At 36.7% G+C, this 12881-nt stretch overlaps 1 protein-coding gene across 3 annotated transcripts in view; it reads right to left on the reverse strand.

The window, feature by feature from the left end:
- LRP2 (LDL receptor related protein 2) overlaps positions 1-12881 on the reverse strand; it is a 127877-nt gene that overhangs the window by 14365 nt on the left and 100631 nt on the right. For 2 of the 3 annotated variants that reach the window (XM_086750572.1, XM_086750575.1), the window contains 10 exons: positions 12239-12376; positions 11361-11483; positions 10287-10415; positions 8930-9061; positions 7808-7939; positions 5508-5651; positions 4528-4693; positions 1973-2101; positions 965-1185; positions 368-547 (listed from right to left, as the gene is read on the reverse strand). In XM_086750572.1, the coding sequence (XP_086606698.1) occupies positions 368-547; positions 965-1185; positions 1973-2101; positions 4528-4693; positions 5508-5651; positions 7808-7939; positions 8930-9061; positions 10287-10415; positions 11361-11483; positions 12239-12376 (1494 nt within the window). The remainder of the gene's footprint in view (positions 1-367; positions 548-964; positions 1186-1972; positions 2102-4527; positions 4694-5507; positions 5652-7807; positions 7940-8929; positions 9062-10286; positions 10416-11360; positions 11484-12238; positions 12377-12881) is intronic. The other variant, XM_086750574.1, reaches the window with a different exon arrangement.

The following is a 12881-nucleotide window of genomic DNA, read 5'->3' on the forward strand; positions in this document are numbered from 1 at the left end:
CAGAGCTGAAATATTCCCCTTGGAGGCAGTATTAAATGGCCAGCACTTCGTATGTTACCTTGATAAATTCATATTGTGACAGCCACCTCTGTGACAACTCTATGATGGAGGGGAAGAAGAGAAAGGACAGGGTCATAACTTAGAACTAAGAGACTCTAAAGAGCAGTGTGTAGTATTCCACTGTTAATTTTACTTTGCGTATGCAGAAAATACTTGCCAGCCTCTGTTCCATTTTTAAGTTCTCAGAAGTTAATATTATCCCAGACTGATAGACATATTATCAGAAGATTACTAAGTTCTTGGAAGACATCAATATCACCTTTGATCACATAGCAAGGAAGAGCTCACCAGGATGTGGATTACCTACCTGACTGATTGTATCTGTGCTGGTGATAGATACGCACTTGAGTAAGCCATGGATTTACAGTTAGCACTTTCACTTTTTCTCCACTTCCAAATTTATCTTTCTTCCAGACTTCTCCTCGTTCTTTAGCTATCCAATATAAATGGCCTTCAAAGACATCAAGGCTGTATGGACTGCCTACTTCTCAAAGGAACCAAACAACAGACTGTCAGCAAGCAAATCTCTAGCAGAAGCAATAAAACTGCTGTTCTTCTTCAGCTTAATATATCATCTAATCCTTTCATTGTAAGACATTTGTGCTAAACATATACATTCTCATTTGCCTGACCACTTCATGCCACTGCACCTGCAGACTGCTTAATAATATAAATAAAATGCAAGAGTCCCATTTTCCACATTATCCCTTATTTGCGTCATGCAAATTACCCCCAGAGGATCTAGTTATCAGGCATCATGAGCTCTGAACCTGGTATGCCACGTATCCCTGTATAAAGACTTACTCTTTGAAAAGCTACCAAATCTAACCTCACTTGTGAAGCCCAAGTGTCTGTTAGTATACATCTTGGTTACTATTATATTAATTGCATAATAAATTCTTACCTCCATGTAAGACTACTGTTCTGTCTGTCCCATCAGGTCTCATGGATTCAATAATATTTTCTTTAGAATCACTCCAATAGATCCTATCATTGTTCAAATAATCAATAGAAAGACCTGTTGGCCAACCAAGATCTTCAGAGACCAGAGTTTGTCTTTGTTGTCCATCCATCCAGGCACATTCAATCTTTGGTTGCCTTCCCCAGTCAGTCCAATACATAAGCCTGAAAGGACAGAACCAGAATTTAATATAGTTTAGAATTTGGTCACCCTGATTATCCTTTGGAGTTTCACAAAAAAAGGTCAGTTGGAGAACATAAAGCTGTTCAGCAACCTATGTTGTGCAGATGTGATCAGGGAAATCACAGACAGTTGACTGAATAGGCTTGTTTCAAGAACAGGAGATAAATATCAAAAGAAGAATGTTTGCATCTTGTGCCCTGATTTGGAGAGAGAGTGGTTTTAATGACAGTTTCTCATTCTCAGTGGAAGAAAAAGGACTGTGAACACTGAACATCCATTGGTCACAATAAAGCTGCAGAGCCCAGGTGACTTCAGGGAGCCATGCTGCTTTACTCCAGCTGAGAGAAGCACATATCACAATACCTGGTGATCTATCACATAAAACAAGATATAGCAAGCACAGCTGTTGAATGTACCAGTGTATTTACATTGCCTTCCGCTGTGAAGGAGGCTATGTCTGTATTGCTTGGAGCTGGTAAAGAGACATTCCCATCAATTTCCCTATTTGAGTAGTAACAGAGAAATTCAGTGAGCACACAATACTGTAGAAAGGAGATTTTTATTTGACCGACCTGGTTTGTCGCCAACATAAGCCCCCATATGAAATCTAATCCTAAAATACTTTCCTATTTACACAAATTTCCTAACATTAGTAAAGGGAAATTCCAGAAAGCATTCTCTTAGTCTTTTCTGTATATTTTACCATTGCAGGGTTTTTTGGTATTGAATAGCATTGAAAATAATTCTGGGAAGTCCTGTAGTACTTACCCACGTTTTGGATTAACAGCAATAGCTGCTGGTTGATCCAGTAGAGAAAAGATAAGCCATTTTCTGTACCGTCCATCTAATTTTGCCACTTCTATGCGATTAGTCCCTGCATCAGTCCAGTAAAGATGTCTGAATTATATAAAACACAAAACATTCCAAAAGTAACTAGTTTATACTTGGAGCAGAATGAAAAAAAATATTTTTAAAAAGAAAAGCTATATCAAACTCAAACAAAATTAATATAACAAAGCTGCATTGATCACAGCTGAGCTTTTTCAGTCTGGAATATACAGACCCTAAATATAGATGAGTTTAGCAAATGTGATCTATTGGCTCACTTTTTTTCTTCTCTGACAAAGTTTCTGCAGCTGCTTCTGTTCCCTGTCAAATAATCTTCATTAAAGGGCTACTGAGAACTTTTATTGTTACTTTTAAGAACCAGAGGTGGCTAATAAACATCTTTAAAGATTCAGTTTTACAGGAGACAATGAGGCTCATTACAAATAAAAATTTATCTACCATGTAATTTATACAACACCGATCCTCCCTGGATTTTTGTCTTTGGACAGAAATGTTAATGAATAAACTGTTAGTGCAAATGCTTTTAGTCCTTACAAATGGGGCTTCCTGGAATTTTGCTTATCTTTAACATGATGGCTTTATTATTATTTTCACCTTAGATAATAAACATACTCATTATTATGCACTCACTAATCACACAGTGCCTCTGATGGACTAAATTATCCATAATTGGTTTTGGAATGTAAGAAAATACTGTAATTCATAGTTTGCAGATGAGAAGAAGGACTAAGTGTCTCAAATCATGTGTATCATTTTTTATATAAGGGGCAGACATTTAAATATGTTTTTTTAGAATACGTTTCAGCATTGTCCTGGAATCAGTGCAACACTATGTTTGAAGTGCTGAAGATGCTAGCCTCACCAGGATGCTGGTGATACATATCCTTTATCGTTGCTCTCATGACCATATAATATAGTTTTGTGCACAGAAATTCAGACACTCCCTTCTGCACTCAGAAACATTTGGATTTCCAGGTGGCCTGCAAACAGCAAAATAACCTTAAGGCTGAAGGCTAGCCCAGACCTTAATACATCTATCTCGTATTTAGAAACTGCTGGAAGGAAAAATACAATTTTCCACTTCTTTTTTTTCCATCCTGACTAGCACAATTTTTCAGGCTACTTAATCACTTCAGCCAGCCAGACTGGCTTTATCTTGCTCTAGAAATCAGAGTGACATACTGCGTGAGCAACTTCATAGGACACAACACCTAACAGAGCATACATCTCCTAACACTAACAGTCTAGATAATGAAAGCTACATATCAGGCCCCAAACTGGAATAAGTCTTTTCCCAATCTTTGCCTACTCATACAATAGCTCTTTGAACCATTAGGAAAAAAATCTCTGTTGCCACAAACACAATTCAGAGTTAAGTGGTACCTATCTCCAATCCAGATCTTAAGCACCTTCCACTCCTAATTTGATTGAGGACAGAAAAGGTAAAGTACTCATCCACTTAGCTGATAGCCACATGACAGAGGGGAAGCAGATAGGTAGGTTCCTTCTTTTATTTTTCAGCTTTCCAGAAATGTCATGCTTTACTATGGTCTTAACATTCTCCTTCTTCACTCTATTGACTGCATTACCAGGAACATCCAAAATTTGTCAACAGTGTTAGAAGACTGACTCATCTCTATAACCTCTGTTCATTCAGCTTCAAACAGAATCCTGATTACATTTCATAACGTCTATCTACAAACATCAGGATCACCTCAATGTTCTACCAAATGAACTACAGATATGCCTGTCCACCACGTCCTTTAACAGTTACATTGCAAATAAGAAATTACATCATCGACATCAGAGTCAAATTCCCAAAAGTCATGCCCAGCTTTCTTCCAGCTCTTCTCCAAGGAAGCAAAAATAATTAAAAAAAAATCATGAAATCACTGTTTAAGTTTAAAAATTGTCATGTTTTAGCCTAAAAATATCCACAGCCAACAAGAGGGAAAAAAAAACCTCTGAGACACAATTACAAAAATATAACCATTTTCTGAGAAAACACATGTATTCATCAGACTTCAGAGATGCTTCTGCTTTGGGATTAGCACGTATAGCACAGTGCTGGTAAGAAAGGAGCAAAGATAAAAGATAAATTCCATTATGGATTGGAGAGGTCCCCTTCGAACAGCAGAGAAAGCTTTTTTTCCTGGCCTTTACCTGAGTCCTTGAAGAAGAATCCATCTGACATGAAGGCCAGTATATTATCATTTACCAATGCACAACTGATCTGCCAGTTGTAGAGTAACGCAAGTTTCCTCAGCAAATATGTGACTGTAGCCAGCAACATTCATTTGGCCTACTAACCTGCTGTCTGGGCAACAGAGCTTACTATATTCTTCTGAACTACCTTGAGACTAGGTATCTTTGGAGACAGTTCATAAGGAAGAAAAAAGTGGATTTTGCACTGCCTGATCAGACTCTTGACATATTAAATGTGCGGCATTTTTCTAGCTTTTCAGTGCACTTACCTTCCAACCCAATCAACAGCTAACCCATCAGGATTAACTATGTATTTGAGATTCAAGTCAATCTCCTTCGTAGGATTGTTCCTACTGCTGTCAAATGTGGGCAGATAAGCACGTTTGATGGCTCCAAACTCAGAACCCTGTCCCCGAATGCTGAAGTACACAATACCTTCAAAAAAGATGACAAAGATAATTTTAAATGTCTAGTTATTCCATGGGTTTGGAAAATTCTAATCTTTCTGAGGCACTTACGCAAATATACCAGACCCGTTTATTTAGGAACAATGCAGAATTGTCTGTTCAATTACATTACATGGTGTTAGTGTGTAAATTTTTAAGCCATTGATCATGGGTAAGATGCACATCTAAAATCATCCTGATCTAGATTATCAAGAAACAGATATCACATTTTTCAAGAGTAAAGAGTCTTCAGTCTGAAGCCCCTGCACATGATTTTGAGAGTAATTTAGACTCTCATAACCCTAAGGAGCAAGTATGGCCCAGGACAGTGGCCCTGTGAAAACGGCAAAAGCAGGGAAGTTGATAAAGAGGGAAAGATATAAGCTAATGTAGGGATCTATTGGTCATCCCTGCTTAGTGCAAGGATGCACTAAGCCAGGTTTGGGGACTGGCAGAGGCAAAAGAAAAGGAAGGGGTTCATTTCTGGCAATCCTCTGCTACTGCATAATTCTAAAGAGCCATAATTCCACAGATGAACTCACACCAAAACAAAAACAGCTAAAAATGAAACAAAACACACCAAAACAAAAGGAAAAACCTAGATAAACTAAATTAAAGCATTAAAAGGAACCACACTGATGCCGAAGAATGAGTAGAGGGGAAGGACACATTCAACTAAGACCTGGCCAGTTAATCTAATTTGATTTTGATTTCCAGCGTAAATGAAATACCTATTCAGCAGAAAGGCATCTTTCTAAACAAACCATTGCATGGTTGAGTATAAATATTCTACACATACTCACTCAGGCCTATCCCTTCAGGGTCCCAGTCATAATCCAGAGCTTGGATGCGCTCCTGGTTATCAATATAGTCAGAGTACTGTTCTGATGAGATATTGTATCTTCGAATCCGCACATTATCCGGCAGCAGTAACAATGGAGGATTACCTGGGAAGCAATCATGAATTTTTACTTTCACGTATTTCTCATTTTAGAAGCAGCAGTCACTTTTTAGATGAAAGTTACTTCTAGTGAAAACTAAACTGGGGGTTTCTCAAGTTCTGTTTGCATAAGAAGCAGAAGGAATACAGGGCCACTTCTAAAGCTTCAGAGCTATTCAAACTCCTTGGCTTTGCAAAATTGATTAAAAACTCTGGAAATGCTTACCACTGAGGACAGCATTATCCTTTTCACCATAGATTTTGTGCAGTAGTAATAATTAAGGGATAATTCCTTAAAAATTCTTACATGTTACAGTGTTGGCATATCACCACTTCACATCTCAAAACCAGATTGTCACTATACACTACACAGGTTCAGCTCCTCCCAAAAAAGTATAAGAAATAATTTTGAAAGTATTAATAAATTGCTCCTACCTTGAGCCATGACCTGACTGAGTTCTTCTGCCTGAGAGTCTCTAAATCCTAATGTCTCAGATGAATGTTCTCCTACCCACAGGTTAATTTGGGGTTAGCCTCAATACTCTAATAACTTGACTATAAGGGAGTGTCAGTCCCACCTGGCTGATTTTGCTGGTGAGAAAATTTAATTATTCAGCCCTTTTGCTAAGGACAAAGTTCAGTTGGAAGTCACGGACTTAAATCCTAGGCCTTCTTCCAGAAAAGAAGTTCTCCTACATTAGTCACATCTTCACAGAGTCAATAAGAAATGACAAGGCATTCACCTGGGAAAGGGAAATCTCATTTACCAGTGCCTTTTCCAACTAATAATGCTCAATTTCCTATAAAATGTTCATTTGAACACAATCCTTTTCCCTCCAAGTCAAGTCCAACTATGGAAGAATAAGACAAGTGACGCTGTTCTCTAATGAACATACAATTCAGTGCAGAAATTGCACTTCCAATATCTATATGCTATTACAGGAAAAAAATGGACCTAATACCCTATAAGTGTTCTGCAAATGCCTACTGATGAGTTCTGCAGCAGACACTGGCAAAGGAAACCCTCATTTATGAGTGCTGTGAGCTTGTACTATAAAGAGGGGTGAGTTCTGGGCATACAAGGAAGTAGAACTTCAGGCACAACAAATTTCCTTATGTTATCACCTCCAATCATGTTCTTTTCTATCACTTAGCCTTGAAAACTTTGTGTGTCTAGGTGTGTCCTGAATAAAGCCTAAGAAGAAGGGTTTCAAATAACTAGATTTCTGACACAGGCACATAAAGAGGCACCCAGGAAGAAACTCAGGTGCAAATGGCCTTTTGTATTTCCAGTCTCACGCTCAATAGTAAATATTTGCTGAATTAGGCCCCTGGACCGGAAATGCAGAGAGCTGGTTTTCTTATATCATTTATCATATTACAAATAGTTTTCAGGTTTCAAAACCTCCAGCAGCACACGCATTTGATCACAGGCATTCTGTTCTGAAGTTTTTACTATTTGACTAGGCACATCACATTTCTATCAGGTATCTCTCAAAGCTGAAGTGTAAGTACTTCTCTAAAACAATACTGTTTCTGTCTTTTATATAATACTGCTGTGTTGTTGCTTTTTTCTATTTTCTTTGGCTCTTTATTATTACTATTCTATTACTATTATTTTCTGAATCAGCTCTCTACCTATTCAATGACTGTCACACACTGTAGTCACTGCACTGAAGTATGATAAAAAGCTGATGATTGACACTAAACATTGGCTAAAGTCCTTCTGTTTGTGTGCATCAGTCCATGAACACAAATAGCAATCAGTCATCAAACTGCCTTTGATTTGTTTCAGTTTAATGCAATTTTCTTCCAATGCATTATTTTGTTAAGAAAACCTAAACTTCAGGAATAGGCAACGTGAATTTCTTTCTGATGACAGCCACAAAATAAGCAGGTTTTTGTTTGCAGAAAGTTTCAGGAGAAAGGAAGGCAGGTATCTCAAACAAGATATTATTTTTAATGTTTACAGCTGGAAGCAGAGATGAGCGGTTTTATTCCTGATTATGGAATGGGTGGAACACACATATAATATTATATTACAGAATAAAGTTTGGTTTTCATTATCCCCTTTCTAAAAGAAGAGAGGACTGTATTCATTAAGTTGCTATACTCCACTTGCTCTTTACAAGTAGCAGTCAATCTTGCTATCAGTTAACATACCATTAGCTGCGCACTGTTTCCCTTGTTGATCACCCACAGACCTGAAGCCATCTGCACAGAAACATTCATAGCTTCCTTTGGAATTCTTGCAGTCCTGGGTGCATGTTCCAAAGATCTCGCACTCATTGATATCTAGTCATAAGTAGAGAAAAGATACCTAGAGCTTAATCTCTTTCTTCCACATGCTGGTTACCTTTACTGCCTGAAGTGGTAGGTTCATCCCTTCCCAACATACTCTAAAAGATCAGTGACCTAATAAGTGATCTTTAACATCAGCAGCTGTTATCTAACAGAACTCCTCATCGCTCATCTACTGTTTAAGATGTCTTAACTATAGATTGCTAAAAACTGCATTGCTCCTGCTTATCAGATTGCTTTTCAGAGATACATTTTTTTAATTGTGTATTTGTATGTTAAATTATTAAGGAAAGACAAAATATGAGGCATGACTGTAATGGGATGCAAGAGCAAAGCCTTCTTGAAACGCTGAAGCAAAGATACATAGTCCTCGGAAACAATAGCAGGATGGAAGGGAGGGGTGGCGTTGGATCATGTTTAATAAAACTACACAAATTGTCCACAAGAGTTGTGAATAAAAACCAGAAGTGTTCTCATCAGAACATACTGAAATGGTAACTGTGAAGGTACTACATTGCATGACCACAAACAATGGCCTTTGGGTAGACTCCTCACTGTATTTTATCTGCACAGAACCAGGGCAAAAATATGGCACAACAGACCTTTACTGGAGGTCTATTTTGGAGCAGAACAGAAGGAGAGTACAACCTTCAGTAAGTTTTCATTTAATAAGGGAAAAAAAAAAAACAGCTAATTTCTGTACCTCAGATTGCAAAGATGTGACAAAATCTATATACAGTAAAGCAAAACCATACACCTACAGCCATCAAAAGCTTAAAACAAGTCTGAACTGTGGAATCAGTTCTTTGTTGAATGAGGTCTGCATGTTAGAATACATGATTCAGCAGAAAAACTTTCTAGGAAGCATCTGCTAAATGTATAAAAAATCTATTAGAATGCAAAGATGGGTAGTCACATTAGAATGACGAAGTTACAGATCACCAAACACTTATCATGAGAAGATATTTAGAAGATTAAAAATACCATCACAGGAGTTTCGGTTAGTTTCACTGGCCTTGTACCCTGGTCTACAGGAACAAATAAAGCCTCCTTCATTCAGGTTGGTACAATTATGTTCACAGATATTTTCTGCACAAGTTCGCTCTGTTCCAGGATCTGGAAGAAAAAAAAAAATATAAAATGTAAATTACTCTATTATAACAAAAAAAAAAGTTATAAGGAGGATTATCTCCTTTATAAATCTACATCCCAGCGCTGATTAAATTAAGTTTAAACAGCTCAATTTCATACACATGTAGAAGCATAAATTCATTGTACACAAGCACACATACATAGATTTTCTACGTTCTCTGTAACACAGGTATTTGATGTTGGGAAGGCTACAAGTGTTACCATCTGATCTGCATTCACATCTATCCCCAAACAGTAGAACGCTGACTTGCCAGAGGCATCTGTTTTGCACTGTTTCATATCCTTTTTATACTTTCATATTTTCATCAAGTCATTGCACTAGGTTATATTGCCTAAAGACCATTGGAGTGATACGTGAAACAAAGAAACCAGCTGCTTCAATATGGACTGCACTATAGGCTTCTGAGTTATTTGCATTTTGCAAGCATGCTGGATTGTAAATCAGCAGTGCACCATTTGGCACACTTTCACTTGAAGCCATCAAAGCCTGACAAATTGAAATTACAAGTACATGATCATATTATCACTCTGCGGCTGTCTATATATTGATATAAAAAGTTAGGAATTCTATTTTTTTCCAGATTCCATGAGAATATTTTTTCTTGCCTCAAAGTTCAAGTCAGAACTTTTGCATCAAAATAGATGTTGGCAAATTTATAAGGCATAGTTTATAAAAGTTGTGAAGAGGATCCGAGAGGGCCCTGAGCCTGAGGACTGGCTGTCCTTATAGAATTCTGTGGTCGTGTCTGTAAACAGGAAGATAGAGGTACCTCAATATACTCTTGTTTTTACAGGGCTAAAGCAACCTATACCTGTTCAGAGTCTGCCCATGAATGATTCCATAGGTTGGCCAATTGCAATTATGATTGAAATATCTGTATGTTCTTGCCTCCATAATGCAACCCATTTCAAAACAAGATCAAAAACAAGATCAAACCCTTTTTTGTGATGCATAAATACTCTACGCCTAAATGGGACTGTTCAGAGTGATAATTTCAAAGGATTTTCCCCCCCAAAAAAAGAAAAAGGAAGATATTCCCATGGCTAATTGGATAATCCTAGCACATGCTAATTAAAAATCAATACTTCTTAGTATGCTCTTCAAGAAGAAACATGTATTGTTATCAGTTTCAGAAATTTTTATTTCATTAGCATTTCAATTTTGTATTCTATTGATATTATTACTTACTGCAGCCCATTTCATCAAAATGGTCTCCGCAGTCATCATAATTGTCACAGACATAATGTAGAGGAATGCAATTTCCATTACTGCACTTGAATTCTTCAGTTGTACAAGGTTTGGGGGTTGGTTCTCTGCCTACAGTCAAGAAGAGAAAAACTCCTCTGTCACAGTTTCAGCTACACAATACCAACAGACAGCATTATTCCACATTGCTAGTGAGGAAGCTGATGCAATCTGGTAAAATAACAGCTAGAGTGACTTTGGAAGTTTATAATAAACCTAAAACTACAACTGAGGCCTCCTGACTTCCAGTCACATCCCCATGAACTGAAAGAAGCCCCTCCATTTATAAAGTCAGTAGGTAAATTATTCTTGTTAATAGCTGATCGAACTTTCTTTTTAATAGCACAAATCTATTAATATACTTTAACAAATATTTAGCAAATAATATCATTAAACAACTGTCCCTGCTCCTTGCAGGGGGATTGGACTAGATGACCTTTAAAGGTCCCTTCCAACCCTAACTATTCTATGATTTTATAATCAAAAATATGATTAAACTTGATAAAATAAAAATCAACATAGTCAATGAGAACTACAAAAGATATCTGAGGGCAAAAACCTATTGAATATTAACAGAGCTTCTGCAGGATTTGGGCCTAAATATCAACACTGTTGCTACATGTATCTCAGGGCCATAAATTCAGAAGTACTCTTTTCTCTATTTTAAAAGTCCCAGCTATCCATCCCATCCTTACTTTATAATCCAGCCAAACTTTCTTCTTCTTTAAGTGGAGTTCATAATAAGTTGACAAAATTTAGCTGCTTTTCATAATAAAATACAACACAATTTTGAAAACCATGTTCTGTACTTTTCAGACAAATGTTTGCTGATTTTTGCTACCTGTATGGAGAGCTGCAAATACGTAGTACCAATAATCATAGTTTAAATTATTTCATACTGAGCTCTAGTTTTCATAATTTATGTTTAATTTTGACATTTTTATAATCCTTTGGTATTATTAAACATTAAGTACATCACAATTACTGAATTTGATGCTCAATTTTGTGTAAACATACAGTGTTCCTCTTTCTCATCACTTCCATCTCCACAGTCATCCTCCTGGTTGCACAGCTCATGACTATATATACAGCGATTGTTTTCACATCGGAAGCGGAATGGAGAGTCACAAGCAATATCCACTGAAACCACAGAGATCAAGTCAGTCACACTTTGATACTTCATATCATTGAGTCACAAATTATCCCAATCACTTAAAATACAAATGTTACCAGATAAAAAAGGTGTGGGAAATTTCTCCACAAAAGAATATTTTCTCCACATTTTGATGACGGTATGTTAGGCCACTACAAAATGTTTGTCAGAAGACTGTATCATCTTTGGCTAAGTGCATATCCTGTGACTACACGGAAGTTTCTAGCTTTGTTTATGAAGTAAACTGATTGAAAATCCAACATGCTATTTAAGTGGCTCTACATGCATGACTAACAAAAACTGTTTAAGTAGCACCTCCAACACCTCATTTTTAGAGCTAAAGTCAAGAGTCCTCAACTATATTTACAAAGATGTCCAACTATAGTGAGAGCTTTAAAAGTGCAGTACCTTTGAGAATAGACGTTATCTCAATTAATATTTAATTGTAAACTGATGCTCTTATTTTAGATAACCAACTTGAAAATGTGAAATAATGTCCTTATCTCTTTGATACGTTTCTCCCTACTTTTATAACCACATATACAAACATCTGCAAAGCAGTGAGAAACATACTGTAGGAATGCATATGAAGCAAAATTCTCAGCACTCATCCTGAATTAGGTCTGTGAGAATATCCAGTGAGAAGAAAATATTTAAAATTTATTTTCTATTCGTTATCTATATTGTAATTAGAGATTTTATTATGCATATTGTTAATTTTAATATAATTTTTCTCTCTTACAGCAAAGGTGAAGTTCTTCATCAGAGTCATCTCCACAGTCATTATCACCATCACATTTCCAGTACGGCTGGATACAGACATGGTTTTTACATTCGAACAGCATGGGCGGACAGTATGTACCATTAGGATACCGGGTTGCTGAAGAACAGAAAATTGTTATGACATTTTCATTTATAATGAAAATTTTAGGTTTTCCTGAATAATATTCAGCCCAACACGATATTATTTTTTCAATACTCTTCTTTCCATAGTAGGAGATACAATATAAGGCACTGCAAAGATTTACAGCAACAACAGACTGCAAGGACTGAGGAATTCTTAGTAGCTCTAATGTAATTAATTCAGGTTTGAATGACTAGCGAAAGAATGTAAGTTACTCTCAGAGCTTTTGAAAACAAACTGTCATTCATTTAACAAATGCTTCTTGAATTTATTACTGACAAAGCTAGTTCAGTAATAAAGGTAAATAATGTGCACCAAAACGTAAATGACTGAAAGAGTACCTAAGATATCTAATTCCAAAAGGACTCATGTTAGTATAGTAAAAAAAATTACCCAGATTCTGTAAAAGCTGTGAAAAAACCTGAACTAGAACAAAGAGAAATGAAAAATATGACTCTTCCAACCTACAGAAATAAACCAC

Source organism: Chlamydotis macqueenii, chromosome 6 (genome assembly GCF_036417535.1).
Source record: "Chlamydotis macqueenii isolate bChlMac1 chromosome 6, bChlMac1.mat, whole genome shotgun sequence".
In the NCBI taxonomy this organism is placed as follows: Eukaryota; Metazoa; Chordata; class Aves; order Otidiformes; family Otididae; genus Chlamydotis; species Chlamydotis macqueenii.